The sequence below is a fragment of the Amaranthus tricolor genome, chromosome 9, assembly GCF_026212465.1.
Source record: "Amaranthus tricolor cultivar Red isolate AtriRed21 chromosome 9, ASM2621246v1, whole genome shotgun sequence".
NCBI lineage: Eukaryota > Viridiplantae > Streptophyta > Magnoliopsida > Caryophyllales > Amaranthaceae > Amaranthus > Amaranthus tricolor.
In genome coordinates, this window is record NC_080055.1 from 22,124,217 (window position 1) to 22,150,269 (window position 26,053).

Consider the following 26,053-nt stretch of genomic DNA (forward strand, 5'->3'; position numbering starts at 1 on the left):
ATTTTGACCTTGTTTTTTTTAACTTTGTTAATATATTATTTATTAATAATAATTGTTATTATTATTATTATTATTATTATTATTATTATTATTACTATAATAGATAATAGAAAAAAAAATAAAAAAATAGTATAATTTTTCCAGCAAAATTAATTTTAAAAGTAGTTCCACATTACCCACGTTTATAAATGTGAAAAAATAGTTTATAATCAATAGAAATGTACTTAATTTCCCCACGTTTTAAGTGAGGATAATATCCCCACGCTTATAAGTGAGGCTGGAAGTGTATTTCTCCACGCTTTTAAGAGTGGCTGAATGTGCATTTCCCCACGCTTATAAACGTGGGCAAAATTTCCCCACAGAAATTTTCCCAACACTTATTTAAGTGTGGGGAATTACTTTAGCCTCACATATAAGCGTGGGCAATAACATTTTTAAGCGTGGGGATACAACTTTTTTGGTAGTGGGTAGGACTTAATAGGGTGAGAGTTTTGTTATTTTAATTTATATTTTTGATTTTGTTTATTTTATTATTATTCTTTTTGACTTTTTATGGTGATTTACAAATTATGGTTATTAATTAGGAATTTTTATATATATAACCGGAACATGGACATTATGGGTGATAGTGGTAAGTATTAGGTTTGACCAGCAATTAGGGTTTGTGGAAGGAGTCACGTGATAGGCAAGTAGGAATGAAAAATCACATAAGTCCCTTAATCATAAGTCAAGATCAACATAAAATAAAAGTCAACGACAGAGTATTTTGATAATTTCATAATAATAATTAAATATATAGATAGACAATTAAATGTTATTATAATGGACACTGTTTTATATATGTTACAATCGTAGTTTAAATTACACACCAATATTTCACACAATTATTATATTGATATATTGCAAAAACCAAATATTAACAATTACACACCAACATTTCACACAATTATTACATTGATATATTGCAAAAACCAAATATTAACAATTACACACCAACATTTCACACAATTATTACATTGATATATTGCAAAAACCAAATATTAACATTAGCTACGCTATTTGATGATAGTAAGGGTGGGTATTCTTAATTAAATGGTATTGGTAAAGCTTGGAATGCCAACAAGAATGTTGTTCCCACCATTGACAAAGTTCATGAGCCGCAATTGTAGGAAAAATTTAGATGGTAAAATAGTGAATGGATTTATTTGGAGAGGAAGATGAGTGAATATGTAGAATGAATATTGTTCTTCATTGCACAAAAAATTGATTACATCAATAGGTATTTATAGTGCAAATTTACTAAAATATCTTAGATATTTTTATTTTTTTAATTACTTTTCTAGGATCTTCCATTATATTATCTTAGATATTTTTATTTTTTAATTCTTTAGTTTAGATATTTTTATATTTAATTAAAATCCTAGATTTTTCTAGATTATTTTAACACTCCCCCTAATCTGAAAAATCTTGAATTCTAAGTTGTCTTCTGAACTCGATAAATTTATCAGTTGATATGGGTTTTGTGAAAATGTCTGCGAGCTGCTCCCCCGTCTTGCAGAATTGTAGTTCGATCTCTTTCTTGTCTACTAACTCACGAATGTAGTGATGTCGTATCTCGATGTGTTTTGATCTACTATGAAACACTGGATTCTTCGTCATTGCTATTGTTGACATGTTGTCGCAGAACATTGTTGTTGGTGTCTCTTGCTTATGTTGTAGATCGATTAATATCCTTCTCAGCCAGACTGCTTCACGTGCTGCACTTGTTGCTGCAATGTACTCTGCTTCTGCTGATGATAAAGCTACTGTCGCCTGTTTTTTTGATGACCATGAGACCACCTTGTTTCCAAGCTGAAATACGTAACCGCTTGTACTTTTTCTATCATCCACGCTTCCAGCCCAGTCGCTATCGGTGTATCCTGTGAGCTTGAAATCTTTTTCAGTTTCGTACATGATCCCATAGCTTTTTGTTCCCTTAATGTATCTGAGAATCCTCTTTGCTGCTGTTAGATGATCCTTGCTCGGTTCACTCATGAACCTGGATACGATGCTGACAGCGTTGACTATATCTGGTCTTGTATGTGTGAGATAAATAAGAGAGCCGACCAAGCTTCGATACATTGCTCCGTCGACTTTTGGTTTGCCATCGTACTTTGATAACTTCTCATTGATTGCCATTGGTGTAGCCAGCGGTTTACATTCACCCATGTTGAATTTCTTGAGAAGGTCTTCTGCATATTTCTCTTGTGATAGAAATATTCTTCCTGGGCTTTGTTTGATTTGTATGCCAAGGAAGTATTTCATTGTACCAAGGTCTGTCATCTCGTACTCCTTCATCATAGCCTTTTTAAATTCTTCGATCATCGTTGGGTGTGTGCCTGTATAGATTAGATCATCCACGTACAAGCATAAATTGAGAAAGTTGTTACCTTGTGTCTTGATGTATAGTGAAGGTTCACTCGGACTCTTGATGAAACCATGCTGGAGAAGATAATTGTCGGTGTTGCTGTTCCACGCTCGGGGTGCTTGTTTGAGTCCGTACAGAGCTTTTCGAAGGCGGTATACTTTGTCTTCTTGGCCTTTGATGACGTATCCCTGCGGTTGCTCGACGTACTCTTCTTCTTCAAGTTCTCCATTTAGAAATGCTGATTTGACATCGAGTTGAAAGACTGGTAGCTGATGCTGTGCTGCTAATGCCAGGACTGTTCTGATTGTCTCCATGCGGACAACTGGTGCATATGTTTCGTTGAAGTCGATTCCTGGTTGTTGCGCATATCCCTTTGCTACGAGCCTTGCTTTGTACTTGTTGATGGAGCCATCATCATTATGTTTCACCTTGTAGACCCACTTGAGTCCGATGACTTCCTTGTCTTGTGGTTTGTCTACAAGTTTCCATGTGTGATTCTTCTCGATCATTTTCATTTCTTCGTTCATAGCCTCAATCCAGGTTTCTTCTTGTGCTGCTTCTTGAAATGTTTGTGGCTCACTAGAGAAGAGAGCCATCATTGCTTGGTCACAATGGTAATCTTGTAACCATGATGGCGGTTGCCGATCTCGTGTTGATCTTCGGGCTTCTTGAGGTTGAGGAGTTGAACGTGATGTTTGGCTTCTTGAGCTTGGGAATGATCTTGTACTTTCAGGTGTACTTGGACTCGGAGATGATGGGTTTGTTGGTTGGTCTGCTCCGTCTTCTTCACTTGGATCTCTTAGGAGAGTATCTCCTTCACGAGCTTCAGTTTCTTTTTCTTTCCACGTCCATTCGGCTGCTTCGTCGAAAATTACGTCTCTAGAGATGATTAATTGTTTAGATTCAGGCTTGTAAAGGCGATATCCTTTTGTTTCGTGACTGTATCCAATGAATATGCATTTTTCTCCCTTCTCGTCGAGCTTTTCCCGATTCTCCTTTGGGATGTGGGCATAAGCTATGCATCCGAACACTTTGAGGTGTTCTACTCTTGGCTTTCTCTTGTGCCAGGCTTCATATGGCGTTAAATCCCTAACTGCTTTTGTGGGAGATCTATTGAGGATATATACTGCCGTGTGAACAGCTTCGGCCCAGTATCCTTTGGGTAGATGTTTACCCTGCATCATGCTGCGGGCCATCTCTGCTATAGTGCGGTTTTTCCTTTCCGCGACACCATTTTGTTGTGGTGTACGCCTTGCTGTAAGTTCTCTTTTAATCGCATGCTTCTTACAGAAGTTGTTGAATTCGTTGCTTGTAAATTCTCCGCCACGATCTGTTCTAAGAATCTTAAGAGAATGCCCACTTTGATTTTCTGTGAGGGCTTTGAATTCCATGAAGTGGGAAAAAGCTTCTGATTTTTTCTCCAGGAAATATACCCACATCATGCGGGAGTAGTCATCTACGAACAGAAGAAAATATCTTTTTCCGCCAAGAGACGGATTCTTGGTAGGACCCCAGATATCTGCATGAACAAGCTCTAGAGGAGCCTTGGCCCTCCAAGGTGCGGTAGGAAATGGCAATCTGTGCATCTTGCCATATATACAGCCTTCACAAATTTTTCTTTCATTTTTTATTGATGGTAGTCCAATTACCATTTCTTTTTGTTTTAATAGTTTTAGACTGTTAAAATTTAGATGCCCGAATCTCAAATGCCATAAGGTGGATTCATCATTTATTGAGCTTAAAGCCAATTTTTCTTCAAATGGCAATTTTAATGGGAATATTTTGTTAGGAGCCATTTCAACAGTTGTTATTATCTGACCCTTATTTTTATCATAGATTTGACATTTGTTATTCTCAAATTTAACCATATATCCTTTTTTAATTAATTGGCCTACGCTTAATAAATTTTGTGCAAGTCCGGGAACATAAAAAACTTCATGAATTAATTTTGATGATCCATTTTTTGTTTTAACGGCAATTGTTCCTTTTCCGGCGACATCTTCTTTTTTACGGTCGCCAAGTGTGATGTGTGTTTTAACATTTTCGTCAAGAGTGACAAAATAATTTTTATTGCCGGTCATGTGGTTTGAACAACCACTATCAATATACCATATGTCACTTACTTTTTCTTGTGCATTTAATCCAGTGTAAAATATTTGCTCTCCGGAATTATTATTTTCGGAATAGTTTGCTTCTTTTTGTCGATACCAACAATCTTTTTCGAGGTGAGAGTGTTTTTTACACCTCTTACATTTGTACCGACAATCATTAGTATTGTGGTTAGTTTTCTTACATAATTTACAATAAAGGTCAGTTTGATTATTTAATCGACTCCTTTGATTTTTAAAATTTCCTCTCCCCTTGCTACAATTAGTTGATGTTTGTCCTTTTTCATAATTTTTACAATGACTATTTTTATTTTCACCATTAGAAAATTTTAATTTAGCTTGAAATGCTTGTTCTAGTAGTTCTTCGTTAAATCTTTTTAATCTATCTTCATGTGCAAGTAGTGATCCCATTAATTCGGGCATACTTAATTGAGATAAATTTTTCTTGTTAACTTCTTCTATTGTTGTGGCAATAATGTTATATTTTTGTGAAAGACTCCTTAATATTTTTCGAATCACATTTTCATCTTCTATTTTACCACCATTTGATCTTATTTGATAAACTATATTAGTGACTCGGTCAAAAAATGAATGTATTGTTTCATTTTTTGCCATTAATAGATTATCAAATTCTCTCCATAGTGATTGGAGTTTAAAAAGAATTACCTCTTCAGAACCTCTGTATTTTGTCTCCAGGATCCTCCAAGCCTCCGTAGCTATTTTTGCAGACATGATCGTTGTAAGTATTGCCTCGTCGACTCCACGATATAATAGAGATAGGGCATAGTTATCCCTTATCCTATTTTGTTTATATTGTTTTATTTTTGTTTCATCCCAAGATGACTCTTTAGTGTCATCTTTGGATGGTTGCTCGTAACCTTCTTGTACTAATTCCCATAAATCTTGGGAGATAAATATTGACCTCATTTGCATAGCCCATTGTTCATATTTTTCTCCCTTAAATGTGGGAACCCAATTAACTTGGGGGTAATTAGTGGTTGAGGTCATTTTTTATTTTGTGGTTAGAGGTTTATTTTATTGTGGAGTATGTTGGTTAATGTGTTTAGGTTGTTTGGAGGTCTTGGTTTTAATTAGCTCTTGATACCAAATGTAGGAAAAATTTAGATGGTAAAATAGTGAATGGATTTATTTGGAGAGGAAGATGAGTGAATATGTAGAATGAATATTGTTCTTCATTGCACAAAAAATTGATTACATCAATAGGTATTTATAGTGCAAGTTTACTAAAATATCTTAGATATTTTTATTTTTTTAATTACTTTTTTAGGATCTTCCATTATATTATCTTAGATATTTTTATTTTTTAATTCTTTAGTTTAGATATTTTTATATTTAATTAAAATCCTAGATTTTTCTAGATTATTTTAACAGCAATAAGACCATTTTCCTTAACTATTGTGTTCTTCATATTCTTAATAACAATAGCCGAGGGAATTAGATGTGCCTCACCATCCCTTCCTAATGCATCCACCACCATATTCAACACCGAATTTTTTAAATTGTTCATACTTTTTCCCCGATCCTCAAAATACCCACTATAGTCGCGACAAATTGGATCTTCCGGGTTCACAAACAACCACGGAATCCAACTTCTTAGTGTAGTAAACGGGTCATTCCCATCATTTTCCGAACGTTTATTTTTTCTAGTTAAAGCGATTGAAAGACCCGTTTTCACAATTCCAACAGCCAAACGCGCCCCATTCCTCAAATGTCGATTATGGATTTTTTCGACAGAAGGAGACGCGTATGGAGGGTTGAAAAGATAAGTTTCTAAACAATAACCATGTTTAGCCATGTTTTTTCCTGTATGTAATGCGATAGCTGCACCTAAGGAATGCCCGGCTAACCAAATATTTTTGGGGTCTTCCGTTAGTAGTATTTCCTCTAAGGCATGGAATGCCATTTCATATCGAGAGCTAGTGTCCAAACCTTTAAGGACAATCTTGGCATCCAAATAACAGTCGCGAATTGCAGTTTTCTTTTTTAGGAGTGTGCCACGAAATGCAATCACATATTTAGGTGCTTGCGCGACATCTTTGATGGCAGAGTAATTGGTTTGAGGAGGTTTGTATTGGAATATGATTCCAAAAATTGAGGAGTCAAATTTGTCTTCAAGAGTTTTAACGGGTTGATAGTGAAAGAATTCCCACCATTTTGGAGCAAGCTTGTTGTGTCCACTTCTCTTCTTTTGTCGATCTATTTCTGTAACATATACTCCTTTAACCAAACTTGCTGCTACAGATCTTTTATGTTCTGATATACTCCTGCAACCACTCGAATTTATTATGGAAATGAGTATATGTTTTGATATCATATCATCAGTTGCATGTTACATGGTGACAATTCGTCAAATAATCACTTGGTGGGCTTAATCATTATGCAACAAATTAATCTTACCCATACGTCAACTAAGAAAAACCAGAAAATACTTTCTTCAGAATTTTTCCGTTGACGCCGCATTTTCCAGACTTGAATCTTGAAAACAATGCATTGTCTCCACTCATCAAAAAGTATCGTCAGACTATTAACTTAGGAACAGTAGACCTCCTGTCTACACTTTAACATCCTACAACGATCTTTCTATCTAACTTTCTGGGATATCTTAGACACAGACAAAGTCCATAGATCAAGTTTTAGGTACTATTAATAATCCTACTTCGGACCTGATATCGACCTGCAACAATCTCTAAAATACACTTGTTTATATTTAAGTTTAGTCATCATCACAACCTAAAAGGACCAACATCAACGAAGGAGTTTTATGATTCTGCTAACGGTATAGTGAGAATTGCTAATAAAAGATCGCTAAAACTTAGCGAACGACGGTATTAAATTGTCTTAAATTGAGACCATTTACATGGACCAGCCTAAATGTCAAAAATTAAAAAATAAAAATGACCCAAAATTCAAAACTTAAAGAATAATAATTTAATTTTGACTTTAAAAGTATCGATTCTGACATTAAACAGATCTATTCAATTTCAATTTAAAGTAAATCTTAAATAGATCAATTAAAATAAAAAAATTTCAATTTTAACCTAAAATGATCAATTTTGACATTAAAATGATTAATTTCTATTTACAAGTTTATAACCTTAAATGGATCAATTTTCAATTTCGATGTTAAAGTGATAAATTAAAATTTTAAATTGATCAATTATATAAAGTGATCAATTAAATGATCAACTATAATTTATAAAGAAATCAATTTTAACCTTAAATGTATCAATTGTTAATCGTGTATTATAAAAAATTATAATTGGATCAAGTAGACTATTGATCTCAATATGAAATGATCACTCCTTAAATTTGCTAATTTTTGTAAGAGATACCTCCAATCCAGGTTATTACAAAGAAGGACCGTAGAAAGACCTGCCCAAAAAAGTTTATATGTCTAACTTTTCATGATAAATTTTCCCTCTAATTGCATTTGGTGATATCATTGACTAACAAACTTACAAAGCACTGCAACACTATGTTTTAATAGGAGGAAACAAATCGAAAAAAGGGAGAAAATTTGAGAGATTATATCTCCTTTATTTGGATACCAATAGAGAAAGGAACAAAAATGGAGTGGAGAAAATTAATATGAAGCACTGTTTCACATTTTAAAAATCTTTCGATATTAAAAAGATTTAGAAAGAAAACACATTAATTTTCTTTATCCTTCCTCCCCCGAGCTCACTTCTGTTTTCTTTTAAAATCTTATATCCAAATATAGTGTCGTGTATTATTAATGTTCCTTCGATATATTTTATCTGTTCCAAAATACTTACAATGTAAGATTTTTTTACACAATCTAATGCACACTTCAATCCTTAATATCTTTATTTATTTATAATAAAAAATTATAAAAATTTGATATTAATAATTATTGAACTAAGAAACAACATCTCATTTGACTATGTTTAACTTATAGATTAAAGACCCGATATTTAGTTTTTTTTAAAATGAAAAAAATTAATTTACATAATTTTTTTCTAAAAAGAAACATTAAATAGACTATTTGTATGGAAATTCATTATGAGACAGTCTTATACAAGACGTGCTGCCCCAATAAATTTTAGGAAGAAGAGATGGGAAAACTCAAAATCAGTTAGAGGGCCAAGTTCATAGAACCAGTACAAGATGTTACATGGCACATTAAAATCATTTATTAAATTTACACCAAAAATGAATATTAAATTTTAAAATTTTTATATTCAATATTTGAAGACTCGATCAGATAGTTGGGCTTATTGATTGCAACAGTCTGATAGCTGGACAATAGTAAAATACCATGACTCATGAAGCATTTATGTTACACATTTTCATAGCATTATGAGATGTAGATTAAATAATAAATTATTACTAAGTATAATGATATAGACTTTTTATTTTGATATCTCTAGATCTTTCTCGAGTCGAGAGATTTTTTGGTTGTATTTTTTTTATGTGTATGAGTTGCCGTCTTTCTTAATCTCTGTTTAGACCCCGATCATAGTTTTTTATAAGCGGGATATACTGAGCAAAATGATGATGATGATGATGGATTTTTTAATTTATTTTGAGTCGTCTGAATGAGAGATGGTCTTTCATAAGAATATTCGTTTATGTCTTTGTTACAAAGTATAGTCCCCTTCCCCTGGTGTTGGTCCATTGAATTAATTACTTCATTGTATAGCAGTGTAATAATAAATAAATTAATTATGTTTGATTAAGAACATTAGCTAAACAAATAGTACCACTCATTTACTTCCTGTGGAGATTATAGAAAACCAACTAGTAAATAACTACACATCATCTTGGGGTTTTAGAGCGCATGGGTAAAGAGCTGTGGCTCAGAATTCCTAAAAACAAATGTAGATAAAACATGAGTTTCCAATATAAACGTAAGGATAAAAGTCTTAGAATGGAACATCTAACTGTGGTAGTTTCTAAAAATTAGTTGACATTAATTTCATGAACTAAAAAATAAAAAAGATACGTTAATATAAATTAATTAAAATTTTTTAAATGTGACGGTCTCATGGTAATATCATTTCTATTATGCTAGTACATATATTTAAAGTGATCACTTATTAATTTTAAAGTAATCATTTATTATTTTAAAGTGATCAATCAAAGAAATGAGTTAGTTAATAAACCTGTTTCATGGTGAGGCGTTATGTGTCATACAAGACGAGCTGATGAACGCAAATTGTAGTATGAGATGATTTAATAGTACATCTCATATTGAAAATATAAGTTTCTTATTAGAGGGTGATTTACCGAGGGCTCAAAAATAATTTTTTTTAATGGTGTATTGTTTCAGTGTTTGAATGGACAATAACTTGAATTTTGAATGTTCTAATGCGTTGGGCTTCCGTCACTATATAGGAGTAAATCTATTATTTAAAGTCAATGTGGTAAGATACGGTTTCACTACAAAACGAGTTTATATAATCATTTAAATATTATAATTGATTATTTTAAGATTGTAAGTAATTATTTTAGATAAATTTTTCTTTAAGACTGTTTTATTGTGAGATGGGTAAATATGTCATATTTAGTTATATACTCCCTCCGATCTTATGATATAGTCCCATTTGCTTGGGCACGGATATTAAGGGTTGTGTGGGGTCCATTAAAAAGGGTAAATAGTAAAGGGTAAGTAGTGAAGGATAAGTAGTGAAGGGTAGTTGGGTAAGTAAGGTATATGGGGGTATATTCGTAATTACTTGTGTGAACTAAGGATATTTAAGTAAAAAAGGATTGCCAAAAATAAAAATGGGACTAATTCAAAGGTTTTGCCAAATAAGGAAATGGGACTATATCATAAGATCGGAGGGAGTATTAATTTGCTTAATTTTTTATTTTTAAATCATTTAATGGGCTACTTGTATGGTTCCGTCTCACAGTGAGACGATCTCATATAAGGCTTGCTGATCATTTTAAGGATATAAGTGATCAATTTAAGAATCTAGTTAAGGTTATATTTAGTAATTTTAATATTATAAGTAATAATTTTAAAGTAATGTGATTAGATTGTGACTGTAGATGTATAATACACTAGCACAATAATAATGTTTTCAGAATTTGTATTTGAATTAGTTTGAACTTTTAACATACTCTAGTGACTAGTAGTTAATAAGGCAACGCAAACAGGGGCCCAGTCCATAAATTTCAAACTGCCTTGGTTTATACTTATAGCTGGACTTTCCCTACCATCTGCTAGAGAGGAACATTTGTGATGAGGAGGTAAGTTTTTCATGTGTTTAAAATAAATCTAATTTTGCCATATTTGTCGGATTTTATAATTGAATTAAAGTTTAAAAGGGGATTCACAATTATGAAAAAACCAACATGCAAACAAAATTCAATTTATATAACTTAAAACACTTGACTTGAAATCAACTTGATAAGCCGAATGAACACTTTAATTTTTCCCAACACTCTATCGTCTTTAGAGTCCGAAGACAACAATTTTTTTAATGGTTTATTAGCAAAGCTCCTAGACACGTATAACTTCATCGATTCTCATTTAAGACGGTCTCATTCAAGTTCATGTTATGTCATATGCCTCTTATTCATTATTATTATTTCATTTAATTTTGCAAGTTTTTCAATGTACTCTCAATTCTAAGTATCTCTAATTGTACATAAATTAAAAATTATAAAATGTTGGTCTTAATAAAATTAACAATGAGATGAATAATTGATTTCACTTGACTATATATCAACTAATTGATTAAGTATAAAATATAAGTTAAAATAAATTTAATAAATAATATAAAAAAACTAATTAAGACAATAATAGTGAATAGTAGAGACTATAAAGACAACCGTTTTTTACACTTCAATATTCTTAGCAACCAAAATCAACCTTATCTTTGCATGTAAAAGTACAAAGCTAATATATTACCTAGCGGCCAAAATCACCTTATCTTTGTATGCAAAAGACAACAAAGCTGTTGTATTACCATTTATTTATTTATTAAGTTCAATATTCTTAAAACGGGCTTAGTCGGGATGGGTTGGGTTGGGTTGAAAGGGTCTTGCTTACGTAGGCCTGTATTTATATTTAAAAGACTTAACCTGGTCTGATCCATTTTCAATTGCATCTGGCTCGTGGCATAGGTCTACTTTAGACTATAATTAGGTGATTGCCCGTGCTAAGCACGGGTTATTTATTACAACAAAAATATATCAAAGAGATGAATAAGATAAAAAAATTAATATTGGTACGCAATTTAAAATATATATTTGTGTACCATAATATACATTATGACGGAAAATAAAGTTAAACGATATATAAACTTAAGAAAATATGATATCAGAAATCAATAAATAAAGAAATTTAAGCAAATAAAAGAGATAAAAATGTACTAATGCAGGAGATATGACCCATTCATCGAGATTGGTTATATGTTTTACTTCTCTCTTTCGTTCGAATTAACTGAACCAAAAAAATCTATAAAGAGAGATAATTAAGAATAAAAAAACTCAATTTTTAGATATGAAAATAGAAGAAAAATAGAAAATTTTATTAGAAAAAGATAGAAGTAATCTTCCACCACAAGCAGCAATGATCTTCACAAAATGTGAGAATTAGTTTAATAAGATAGAGAAAGTCAATAATGTTACAGTAATTAATGCCTTAAATGTATGGATTATTATAGTAGATAATCTAGTATTAAAGGATATTTGAGGTAATAGCGTATTTAGTACTCTAGTTATTAGGCGGGAACTAACTCATGAGAAAATGACATGTGTCCTTATATAGAAGATTACATTTGTTAATGAAGTAGTATAATTTTTGTAAAGTTGGCTAGTTGAGTAATAACTACAATAATACTAATTCTCTATTGAGGTCATTTCACCATGAGACGGTTTCATTTGGGTTGGCCAAAACTATTAAAAAAAATGCTTATATAAGTCGGAATTCAGTTTTCATTATTATTTATATATTTTTTATTAATAAGCCTTTTGTATGGACCTGTCTCACAATGAGATGATCTCATATAAGACGTGTTGTACTTATAACTATATAAACAATTTAATTATTAGCTTAATTTTTCTTTTAAGTTGATCTCTTAACATCCTAATAAAAGTGTTGGGCAAAACTCATAAGTTTAAATCTCATCCTCCAATTATTTTAAGTAAAATACTTAATTAATGTTACGTAAGAGAAAGACTTATACTATATCTAGGTGTGAGAAACATTTGTGATTAATAAACTTAAATTTGAATTATAGGAATATAAAAATAAAGAGAGCCTTATATTAACTAAGTATGATTTATGTTTCTTATTATGACATCTTAATGTGAATTATTTAGCTTATTATTAAGTTTACACTTTTTACAAATAGAAATGCCAAAGAAGACACTTTTGAAGATACAACAAACAAGTCCATTACAGCTCGCTTCCTAATATTTGTTAGTCTATTAAGTTTGAAAAAACATCTTTTTATTGCTTGGAATTGCGTTAATTATTCTCCAAAGTAGTTATTATTAGTTATATTTGGTATTGACAATTGGAGAATTTTCTCTTTATTTTATGATATTGTTTGTCTCCTCGAATAGTGAAGTAATATCTAAAAGCAAAATAGATTCACTAATAATTAAATTGTCTATTCATGTAAAAGGAAATAGAATATATCATAAATTGAAAAAAATAAATCGTAAAATATCATAAATTTTAGTTATTTTCCATAACAAATAACTCTAATCAGGCTTGCTTACGAGATTTTAGTAGTCTTTGGAGAACTTAATATCAAATTGTAATAAAAATACGACATTCTATTATCCTTATCTCTTTGTGTGTCTTCTAGACTTTTACCTATGCAGGGCTTTTGAAAACAATTAGCAATAAATTTGAATATCCAATTTATGCGAAAGTTTAATGATAAACTTTAAATATATTTGATTGACATCATAAATTTTAATATTCACCTAACATAACATAATTCATGTAAATTCATCACACTGGCATATATAAATACACTTTTATCTACTATAACGTATTCTTCACATTTAATACAGAACTAACTTTTATCTTGAGCTACTTTTGTGAGAGACCGTTTCTCAGTAAAACGACCTTAAAATAAGAAGCTCATATGCTAATAATTGTATTTGTTGACCTATTCAATCCATGTATAGAGAACGTCTAACGATGAAACCGTCTCACACAAGAATTTTTTATCATTAAACCCAAGACGTACCCCTACCCAAATAACGCCCTAGCTCTATTAGTTGTTAGTTGGGTGTTTAGCCCTACTTAATTTACTACTTGTAGTTGTTACTAGCTAGTTGATTGCAATCAAATCAAAATCAAATAACAGTCATTTGTCAAAACATATTTTAAATGTCAACTTCAAAACATAGTTGAACCACCTAAAATTTATTTCACATTTAACATTTTTGCAACACTAATGCAAACCTCATAGTGTCAATTATTGGAAAATTTTGTTGCCACAAATTTCTTGCATTTCTAACTAAAATGATAGTTAGACAAATTAAAAAAAGTCGACAACACAATAATGCATTTACTATTTCCGTCTAATTTAATTTGCTACACGTAATATAACAAAAAATCTTATACTAAAGATGTAAATATAACATATTCAATGATGCATGAGAGTAAATTCGTGTTGCTAAAAGAAAGAACATAATGCAAATTTTAATCCATGAAAGAACAAAAGTACTTCCTTTTCTCCAATTCAACATGACTTAATTATAAAAATGACAAAAACAAGGCTAAATTGCAATAAAAAAAAATGAAGCTTGAAACATAATGATATGATCTTTATACATAATACAAAATTAAAAATTTAAATTCATATTTGCAAATCACATTCACAAAATTAAGTATCCTATTCTATTATCATTCCCTTTTCATTCCAATTTCTTATACAAACAACAAAACACCTTTCCTTGGTTTTCCTTTTCCTATTTTATGAGTAGATAGACCAAGCAACTTGTTCAAATGAGGATAAGAGGAAGGAAAAAATACCTTTAAATAAAGGATTAGACTAATTATTTGGAGATAAACAGATTGCGCCTATTTCTTTCTGTTCTTTCATTGGAGATGACACGGATATGATATGTTCGCTATCCTCGTTCTTAGAATACTGGGTGTTGACTCTAACTCTGACTAAATATTTGATGAAAAAGAGGAATTATTATGAACAATCTTGTTTTGTCTTCCCATAATCCAAAGCAAAGTTCTTCTTGAAGAAGATGATGTAGTTATTGGATTAGCAAGTGAATCAACACTATAATTACTTTGAGTTTCTTCATCAACCCCTAATTCACTTACATCAATCTCAAACTCAGAAATTGTCCTCCTTGAAGAATGCTCAAATTCATTCCCATTCCCACCATTCCCATTCCCTTTCTTGTTCTTATCTCCTCCTCTAGACCACATCTTAGAAATTGAAAAACTTTCCTTCTTACCACTTTCATTCCCAATAATCTTCCCACCATTTTCATGAATCTCAAGACTTCTAAAAGCTTCAATTCCATTAAAATCTCTCCTGGAATCATTCCCATACTCTGACATAACTGCTCTATACCCTGGTTTTATTCTACCTTTATTACCATTCCTCTCCTTCTTCATGGGTGTTCTTATAGGAACTTGTAATGAACTTGTTTCATCTAAAACATAAGCAAATGAACCCATTGAATAGCACCTTCTAGAACCCAAATCATTACTTCCATTACTTCCATTATCAATCTCACTACTCCCTTCACCTCCTTCAACATTTTTAAACTTACCCAATTTCACAATCACAATCTTCTCCTCTTTTTTACCAATTTCTTGACCATTTTCACAAGATTTTCTATTAAAATCACTTCTATTTGACCCAAACTCACATTCCCCTTGAACATCATTACCAGAATTAGTTGAATCTCTACCTTCCCCAAACCTCTCCAACTCTCTAGAACTTTCAACTGTATTACTAGAAGATTCTAGAACACAAACAATAGGAGAAAACCCATGATTGTTGTGGGTCCCAAAATCTTGCAATAAACTTGCTCTACATAATGGGCAAGTAGAATGAGAAAGAAGCCAAGTGTCAATACAATCCATATGAAAAGCATGACTACATTTGGGTAAAAGTCTAAGTTTATCATCAGGCTCAAATTCACATAAACAAACAGCACAATCAAATGGGTCTTTTACCCCAATAATTGCTTTGTAAAGAAAAATGGGTAGTGTATCAATATAAGATTGATCAACCCCTGAATCATGAAGATGAAACAGTTGTCTTAATTGACCTTGAAGAGCAGTTACATTGTCTAAATATTCATCTGGGTCTCTATGATTTGGTCTTAATAAGAACCTAACAAGAAGATGAAGTAACCCAGAAATAAAGAAGATTATTGCTAAGATTATTATGATTAAGATTATACTTGGGCTAATTTTATTGTCTAAGGTTGAAGATTGATGATTATTTTGGTGTTGTGATGGTGGAGGAAGGTAGTAATATGGTGGTTGTAATGGAGGAGGAGGAGAAAATGGTTTTTCCATTTATTTTATTTTGGGGATGAGATTTTGATAGTGGATCTAAGCTATGTGAAATGAGATTTACACATTTTTGGTAGTAATAAGATGGGAAAAATGGGTTTTTTTTATTTAATAAAATGGGGAAAAAAAAAGAAATGGAAGAATGGAAAGGAGAGAAATTTGGACTGATTATAAAGAAGGTAAGAAGCTGCAAGTCAAAGGAGAATTGAGAAGTGAGAAGGGAAAGAAGGAAGATGGTGATGTAAGACTGTAAGAGGGTAGTAATTTAGCAAAATAGCAATAAAAGTAAAATTATTGAGTGAAATGTGAGGTGAAGTATTTTAAATTGAATCCACACATACCAAAGAATAGAAAGAGAATGGAAGCAATGAATTCAGCATTAAAAGATCTCTGAGTACGCTAAGGTGTAATTTCAGTCATTAATCACTCATTGTGGGGTTGACAAATTTTGGTTGTTTGGAAATTGGTTGTTTAGTGTTTTTTTAGTTTGCTTATTTGACCAGCTAAAAATATTAGTTGTTTTTGTTGGTTTTTAAGCTAGTTAAATAAGTTAATTGTTTATGGAGATATTTTGTAAATTTAGGTATTGACTGTTAGGTTATTTATTTAGAAAAAAAGTGAGTCAATAAGTCAAATGCTAACAAAAAAAAACTAATTAAAGTAATTTTTATTTTGATTAAAAAGTCATTTACGAAACACTTTTTTTTGTTGTTTTACCAATCAATAAGTGAAAAGCTAATCAAAAATTCAATGTAAAAGCCAACATCCAAATACCCTTACTACTTAATCTTATGTCAGATTCCCACTGTTTTATTTTTTCGGTTATGTTTGTAATATTCCATATAAATTAAAAAAAATTGAATATAGTTGTATAAAAATTAAAATGTAGTCACTTGACATTTTATTAGATTCATCTGGATGCATTATATATTATATGCTTTTTGTGATTTTGATGAATATATCGAGTGTTATTGACATTTGAATTATTTTTTATTGTGTTTGGAAATCATGATTTTATTTAAGAATATAAAATTAGCTTAATCACTACAACATAATTTACTTTTAGTGGAATATATTTAGCGACATTTATATTAAATGTCGCTACTTCAAATTTCTAATAGTATATATAGAGGATTTAATGACATTTATTAGCCTCTTTAGCAGCATAAAAAAAATTTCACTAAAGCCTTTTGCGACATAGATACTAGTAATATTTCTCATAAATGCCACTATAAATTATAGTAATAATTACATATGCCACTAAAGACCAAATTAAGTGGCACTAAATCACTTTATAGTGGAACTTAAAAAAAAAACCTTAAAATATAAATTAGTGTCATCTTTTTAATGCGATTAAATCCAATATCGCGAAAAATTAAATTTATTGTAATGAATTTAGTATTTGGCAAATCAAAATTTCAAATTTGAATTTGATTTAATTTTGCTCTTGTTTTGTTAAAGTAGTTAAAGTTGAAAATTTAAGGATGCCTATTTTAATCTTTGTCTTTCTCAAATTTTTTTTGTGAATTTGTAATTGAAATATATGTTTGAAATAAATTAGTTGTTTCCAACTATAAACTTAAAATTGTGCAAGAATCAAAAGTAACAATCAAAATAAAATTGAGGGACTACAATAAATTTGCAACATTGTGTAAGTGAGGCTATTTGAAAGGATCGGAAATGTGAAAATTTAGTATTGAATAAAAAAAATTAACATGTATGGATGATATTAATCAAAATACTGAATGACATCTAAAGTTAAGATAATGAAGCAAAATAGGAACCACACAAAATAAAATAAGGCAAATTGAAATAGATGAAGACACAATTAATCACCTAATTAAGTTAATTATCATAATAAATTAAATAAATTGTAAAAATGATTTTTTTTTTGTTAAAGATGAACTATTGATAAGAAATGTTTAAAAAACACAATTTTGTCAATTAAAATCACTTAAAACTATTTATTAGAATAAAGCTTTTTATTTTTTTTGACTTTTTAATATATTTGTTCACAACCATGAGCTAGTCACTTGAATTTAAAATTTATTGAATGATTTAAAAGCTCTATCTCATATTCTCATCTTATTAATATCCACATTTAGATTTTTCTCCTATTTTAGCCTGGAAAAACTTATCTATTAATTGTCTCATTATTGCTTTCTCCCACCTACCTAAATGCTCTTTGATTAGATTGATATATAAGAAACTATCTTTTTAAAAATTGGAAGTCATTTAATTAGGTTGACTGAGAAAGCAATTAATTAAATTGAGGAAATAATATTTTTATTTTTTTATTTTTACTTTTAAATTTTAAAAAAATCTTTTAATAATATAACGTATAACTTTAACAACAATAAAAACGTGCAATTTGAAAATGTCTTATAATGTATTCATTTTAAATGACAATTTGCATATGCCTCCATTGGTTTCCTTTATTTACATATTAACCAAGATTTTATTAGAAATTTTTGCCACCAAGTGTTTTGAATATTTTTTTTAATTTATAAATTGTCGCTTTTAGATGAAAATGAAAATATTATTATGACTTTTCATATACACTTTTCACCAAATGCAAGGGGTTAGGTTGACTTTAAGTGGTCAACATATGGGCATCAAATCCCATGCTTAATTACTTCAATTAACATAAAATATTAATTAACTTATGCTTATATGTGGGGTTAGGTTTCATGTAAAGAAAAAGGAAAACAATAAACAATAATAGAGTGATTTAGAGGGAAAGAAATGCACCAAGTTTTGAACGTAACGGAAATGTGATCTGTTTTTTGACAACTTCCACATATTGTGGCTAAATATATTAGCCATTAACTGTACTTTGTTTGCATTCGTTGGTCTTCTTTTTTGGTTTTTTTATTCGTATCTCCAATCACATAAATAAATGGGCTTTTTATTTGCATGCTGACAAATCAAGCATGGAAGACAACGCTTTTCAGATTTTAGTGTTGTTTAACAACTAAAAAATCACATAAATACTTTCGAATGCTTTTAGGGATCTAGTTGAGTACTTGTTGAGTACCACAAATTTTGTATGGTTCTTTTTAAGTAGATGTTTAAAACAAATTTGACGATTTATTATTTATTTGATTTGTAATTAAATTTGATTGAAAAATAAATTTTAAAATATGTAAAAATATTGTGAATACAAGTTTGATTTTAAATAGATCCGAAACATTTGATTCGAAATCAACCTGATGATTCAAATGAGCATAAAAAAATAAGCAAATGTCAGAACAATTTAAAGGGTTAGTGCAGATAAGAATTAAAGAATCCAAAATAGAATTGTTGCAATCTTCTCGTATAATCATCTTTTTTTTATTTGTTTAGATCGATTCTCATGTTGCTCTCTAATAAATTTTAAATATTTAGATCATCTATTACTTATGTTCAGTGGCTCTCTAATAAACTTTAAATATTTAGATCATCTATTACTTATGTTCAGTGGCTCTCTAATAAACTTTAAATATTTAGATCATCTATTACTTTGTTCAGTGGTGGATCTTGAATAATTTTTATGAAGAGGTCAACTTAAAGTAAAATCAAATGATTATATTATATTTTACGAGGCTAAGGGCCAGAGAAATTATAATTATTAAAAAAATATTTAGATTAACTATTTATTCACGTCATTTTTTGACTTACCTCTTCTTCGTCTACTCTTTCACCTTTTCAACCATTACTTAACTGGTGAATCATCAATCTTTTTAACACATAATCAAAACAATAATTTTTTTTTTGTCATTTCATCTTCAATGTAATAAGCAAGTACCATGTCAAAATACATAATGATTTTTAAACCGCTTTATTTTTCATTTTTAACCACGACTTTAAGGCCAAAACTCAAGTAATAAAACTAAACCAAAACTATACTCAAACCTAACATGTAATCGCACTTCCTTCACACATCCTCATTAACCACCACCCAATATATGATGGCTCTTAACTAATTTTCATGCCCAAAATGTGTTAACCTTGACCATAGACTCCACTTCCTACGTCTCAACCAATATTTTATTTATTTTGCATTATTTTCATATTAAAAATAGACGTATTAATTTTAACTTTATTCATATATTATAATTTTTTTAATTTCTATTCATTCATTCATTTTCTTTTTTCCAAATATTTATATTTTTTAATAAATAGCTCATTTTCTTTTTGACACTAGTGGAAAAAACCTTATACGTTGTGCAACATATGCTACGGTTTTACAAAAACACAGCATAAAAGTAGTAGAAAAATTAGGCCAAAAAAATAGGGTATATGTTGCGGTTCTTAGAGAACTGCAGCATATAACACATTATATGTTGCTGTTGTTGTTGTATTCTAAGAACCACAACATATAATGAGAACTGCAGCATATACTCTATATTTTTTTTTTGATAAACTCCCCCCTTCATTCATACAGCACATTCAAAACCCACGAAAATATATTATCTGTTTTCAAAACACGCCTTACTTCGACATTTGCTCATTTCTCTCTTCATCTTCTTAAATCCTCTTCTTCAACCCTTGAAAATTTGTTGTTCTTCCTCTTCTTCTTCTTTCTCTTCAACTTCTTCAAAACCCACTAAAATTGTTGTTGTTGTTGTTGTTCTTCTTCTTCTTCTTCAAAACCCATGCAATTGTTTAGGGCTTCGTTTTCTTAAGGTATAATTTCTTCTTCAAAACCCACGAAAATTGTTGTTCATTTTCTTTTTTTAGCTTTTCAAGTTTCATGGTGTTTTAGGGCTTAATTTTTGTATGCTAGTTATGTGAATCTCACTTAGGTTTTTTGATAATAATGGTATTTATTGTTGTGTTTGTTTTTTGATGCAAGGTATGTGAATGTATGTGAAGCTATTCTTAGAAGCATACAATAGGAGGGCTTTTTTAAACAGTCTAAGGTATAATTTCTTTAACCTTTTAGTTTTTCAAGTTTCATGGTATTTAGGGTTTATTCAAGCTTCAACCTGTATAAGTTTGTTTTGTGTATAAGTATGAATTTGTTTTGTATTAAATAATGGGTTGTGCTTTTATTGATTGTTTTTGTTATGTGAATCTAAGTTTGTAATTCTAAGTTTTGTAAACAATCTAAGTTTGTTTGTCTTATGTGAATCTAAGTTTTGTTTTTGTTATGGATTAAATCATGGGTTGTGCTTTTATGGATTGTTTTGGTTATGTGAATCTAAGTTTGTAATTCAAAGTTTGTTTATGTTATGTGAATCTAAGTTTGTAATTCTAAGTTTGTTTTTTTATGGATTAAATCATGGGTTGTGCTTTTATGAATTGTTTTTGTTATGTGAATTAAATCATGGGTTGTACAACGAATTTCTCGTTTTTTGATGCTAGTTATGTGAATCTCACTTGGAATGTTGGTAATTTGACTAGTTGATGGATATATGATGATAGAAGAATTATAGTATTATGCATGTATAAGTATGAATTTTAAAGTTTAAGACACAATGAAATTGTGTTGCATTTGATTGAAAATAGTAGTAGGTTGTACAAGTATGAATTTTAAGGTTTAAGCCATATTATTTTTGTTGTAATATTAAGCTTGGCATGTACAACGAATTGCTTGGTAATTTGGATGATTTTGCCTATGATTGTGGTGTGTTAAGTGGTGATTTTAGAAAGAATTTTAATATATATATTGTTGAGCGATTTCATGTGTCATTTGTAATTAGATTGAATAAGTTAATTCAATATAAATCGCAATATCAGTTTGAGCCATATTTTTGGTGATTTGCTTATGTTTTGTGTTTTGCTTAATTAAAGTGTTGGATTTTTGTTTCTTAACATGCATCAAGTCATCGATGAAACAAAGAGCAAGCTAGATCGATGCGTTTCAACCGAATTTTTGCGTAAGGTAGTAGATTGTACATGTATATACATATATACATTAGTTTAGATTCTTCTATTATATATATATATATATATATATATATATATATATATATATATATATATATATATATATATATATATATATATATATATATATATATATATATATAAAAGTGATAATTAATTTGGATGATGATTGGTGATGATTCGGGAAAATATTGAATGATTATTAGTATAATAATTATTATGTATATAGTTATTAATATTTATGGGCGAATTAATATAAAATGTAAAAAAAAAAAATTGGGTTATATGTTGCGGTTCTGAACCGCAGCATATAATATTGTGTCATATACTGCTATTACTAATGTTGCATGTCAAAACCGCAACATATTATGAAGATAAAATCGCAGCATATAAGATTTTTTCCACTAGTGTGATGGCGACTCATACAAAACAGTACATTAGTCTAGGATAGGACGAGCTCCACATATTAGTAGGGTTGTAGTGGACATAGATTCCTGCGCAGTGAGCCAAGAGAAAAAGCCTACAGAAAAGAAGGTTCTGTGCTTGTTTGTGTATCCATACATAGTGGCCTTTTTGGACATTGGCTTTTGTACCTTTTTTATAAAGTTAGGAATAATTATTCTTACAATTTACACATTTCCATTCTCATGATTTTGAGTAATTTCATGTTTCAATAACTTTGACAAATGTCAACCATTAGCGAAATATTGTACCAAAAGTTTCACCGACTTAAGAAACAATTTGCCCGAAAAATGTCAATGGTAGTTATAATGAAAAAGCTAACCAATTTTGGGATGATTGTTAATAAGAATAATAGTAGTATGTTTAAAAGAATAAATTAGAAGACAAAGTTAATGATAGAAATAATACTCATAATGTATTTTAAAATGTGATTTGGCAATAGAATTTAAATTTTATGTTATATTTCCTTTGTTTTTTAAAGATGTTTCTATTTTATTATTTTTGGCCGTTCTATTTATCGTTTTTTTACAACATCTTTTTATTTACATTACAAATTTTAGACATAATTAATTTTACAGCCTGTATTTTATGAGACTGTCTCACTGTGAGACCACCTCAAAATAAAAAACCCATAAGCTAAAAGTTTCTACAATTGGGCTATTTATTTAACGAAGTATGAGGCATGTCTCACGGTGAGACCGTTTCATACAATGGAAGAATTCGTGTTAATTTTATTCATCTTAATTTTAGTATTTTATTAATGCTTATGGTTCCTATGACCCCACGTATTTTCTATTAACTTTCTTTTAACATTTTAATATTTATTATGCTCCCCACATGTTTTCACTAACTTTATTTCAATATTTTTTAATAATTGTGGTCATAATATTATTTTCACTAATTTTATTTTAATTTTTTAAATGGTTAGGGTTCCCACTTTTCTCTATTAAATTTATTATTTAATAAAATAATATATTTACCATTTAAAAAATTTTATTTTCATTAATTCTCATAAACATTCCTTATGTGAACAACTTTAAGAAACAAAGAGAATATTAAATAAGAAACACTCCGACAACATTTGTTAGCAAGATCTAATTATATTATTACTCTATAATTTAAGTTAAAAGTTGGGTACACCAAATAACGGGATTTAATGGTTTAGCATGGGCAAAATGACTAATGAGTGATATGGAAAGCTGATATCACTTGATTTTTTTAGATTAAGTAATAAAGTATAAGTATTAATAACAATTTAAAATCTATTGATAGGATACTTCTATATAATTAACATAACAAAAGTCAAATTAGCATGTGATGGAGGAGATTTCAATTCTCTAATAGCTCAATCACTAGCATGTACCATTGAAGAAAGTGTTAGGAGATACATTTGGGTCGGAGAACAAGTCCACAACATGGACTGCTTACTAGGTGCTCGAACCAGCACTTGGTGCCTGTGGGTTTCTTGTGCATTTTTCATATCGTTGTTTTCATTGGATCATCTTGTATTTTTTTGATGATTTTTTCGCTGATTTCATAGGTATTTCAGAGGCCAATCACTTCAAGATTATTGTATGGTGGCTAATACACTGTGAGAAATAGAATTTAGAAGACTGAAGAAAGTTTTATTTGTATTAGAGCAAAACTCCTTTAAAGAAGTTATCTTTGAGCTCTGGTTAGTTAGTTATTTGATTGTGAGTGGTATTTCATTAATATATTGTTAAATAGTTGATGAATATATTACTATATTTTGAAGAAGAGGTATCCAAGATATCATTAAACAATTGTTGTGTTCTAGCTTTTGTGTTTTATTGCTCCATTCACTATAACATAATTTACTTTTAGTGGGATATATTAAGCGATATTTAATCTAAATGTTACTATTTTAAATTTCTAATAGTATATATAGTTGATCTATTGACATTTATTAGACTCTTTAGCAGCACAAGAAAATATCATACTATGCTTTTCGCGACATAGAATCTAGTGACGTTTCTCATAATTGCCACTGTAGACTAGTAACAATTACATATGCCACTAAAGGACAAATAAAGTGTCACTAAATCACTTTATAGTGGAACTTAAAATAAAAACCAATAATTATTACACTAAAGCCACTATATATCCAATGCCGCGAAAAGTTAAATCTTTTGTAGATTATTGCTCCATTTTTCTCTTGTTTACCTTCTTTTTCATCATTGTTCATTGTCCAGGTCCAAATATTTTCTTTCAAATTTTAATGATAAAGTTGGAAAAAAATATTCCTTACCAAATACAAATTTCTTTCTGAACTATTAATAACAACGAAAAAGTATATGGCTTTGTTGTTCAAAGAAAACTAAACTTAGATGCACTTAGGCTCGGAATTGATTAGGCTATGATATGGATCATATAGTGAAACATTGTATTAATATGAATACTTGTGACATATAACACACAAGAATGCTAATTGAGTTGTTTCAAGTCTTTCAACGCATTTGCTGAGGTTGGGTTCACCTTATTGTAATATCCTAGATTATTTATCCCTACTATAATGATTTCTTAATTACTAACAAAACCAATTTCTATTAATTCGAGAATATTCTTTCTAAATTATATTTTAATTATTCAAAATATAACAATTTCATTAAGCTATTTTGAATTGTTGACATTTTAATTTTGGAAACTACATATCATTACTTCTACTTTTATTATTCATGTAACAGATTGAAATTCGATCAAAATCAGGTTGAACTTCATAGACTAAGTAGTGTGTTTATTGGGACGATATTTAAACTTGGTTTTCATCTAATAAACTTTTATTTATTAGTGACCTGAAAATTCAATTACTTAACATGACCTCCTTTAACTTTTCGTACACAAGGCACCCTTATCTAATGTTAATACTATACATGTGGCAGCCACACATGTCAACAATGAGCTGTTATTCAGGTCACCAACATGTAAAATCATACGTGTTGGATGAATATTAAGTTTAAAGTTTGTCCAAATGAACAAATAGTTGAAGTTTCACCTGATAAACTATTTTGTTGCCATAATTCGACCTATTAAACGCACCTTCAGCTTGGTGTGAGTTTGTTATGAGGGTTAGGATCTTATATGGTGTTGGTGCATGAGTTATGGTGTGGAATTGGAGTAGTGTTAACATCCCCCCTTAAACTTGGAGGGGTGTCAACCATGCCAAGTTTGGATAATAAAGGAAGGAGTTGGGTAGAAGGTAAGGTTTTGGTAAGCATGTCAACAAGTTGCTGTCTAGTGGGAAGGAAGGTAAGATGTATTAAGCCTTCAAGGACCTTAATAATTTTTACTCGGTTATTAATAATCGGTAAGTTTGAAAACGGTAAAATATAAAATAAATACTAAATGACGTCTTTTGGACATGAAAATTTTATGAGACACTTATATAAACAGTAGATACATGTTCAAAAATTTATATGGATTTTCGTGACCATATATAGACATAAATAAATTTTATTCGGTTTATCGGTAAAATAATGATATTAATTATTAAAAATACCCCACATGATTTTTAATGGTTATTTAAAATTTTATATCCCTTAAATTAGCTTCTGGAATATCATACAATTTTTATAATATTTTATTCGGACTCAAATAATTTAAAATCTATTTTATTCTATTTATCGATAAAATGTCTATACAAAATAATAAAACATCATACATGAGTTTTAT

At 29.9% G+C, this 26,053-nt stretch overlaps 2 protein-coding genes across 2 annotated transcripts; both read right to left on the reverse strand.

Annotated features, from left to right (window-relative positions):
• Nucleotides 1-5,890: 5,890 nt before the first annotated feature.
• LOC130823387 (GDSL esterase/lipase At4g10955-like) lies at nt 5,891-6,996 on the reverse strand. Its single transcript, XM_057688006.1, has 2 exons — nt 6,956-6,996; nt 5,891-6,800 (listed from the first exon to the last, which is right to left on the reverse strand). The coding sequence occupies exons 1-2, from the start codon at nt 6,994-6,996 to the stop codon at nt 5,891-5,893; spliced, it is 951 nt and encodes a 316-aa protein (XP_057543989.1).
• A 7,284-nt stretch (nt 6,997-14,280) lies between these two features.
• LOC130824172 (putative RING-H2 finger protein ATL49) lies at nt 14,281-16,353 on the reverse strand. The gene has a single exon (XM_057689069.1). It carries the CDS (start codon nt 16,028-16,030, stop codon nt 14,651-14,653), a length of 1,380 nt encoding a protein of 459 aa, XP_057545052.1. The 5' UTR covers nt 16,031-16,353; the 3' UTR covers nt 14,281-14,650.
• Between the last annotated feature and the right edge of the window lie 9,700 nt (nt 16,354-26,053).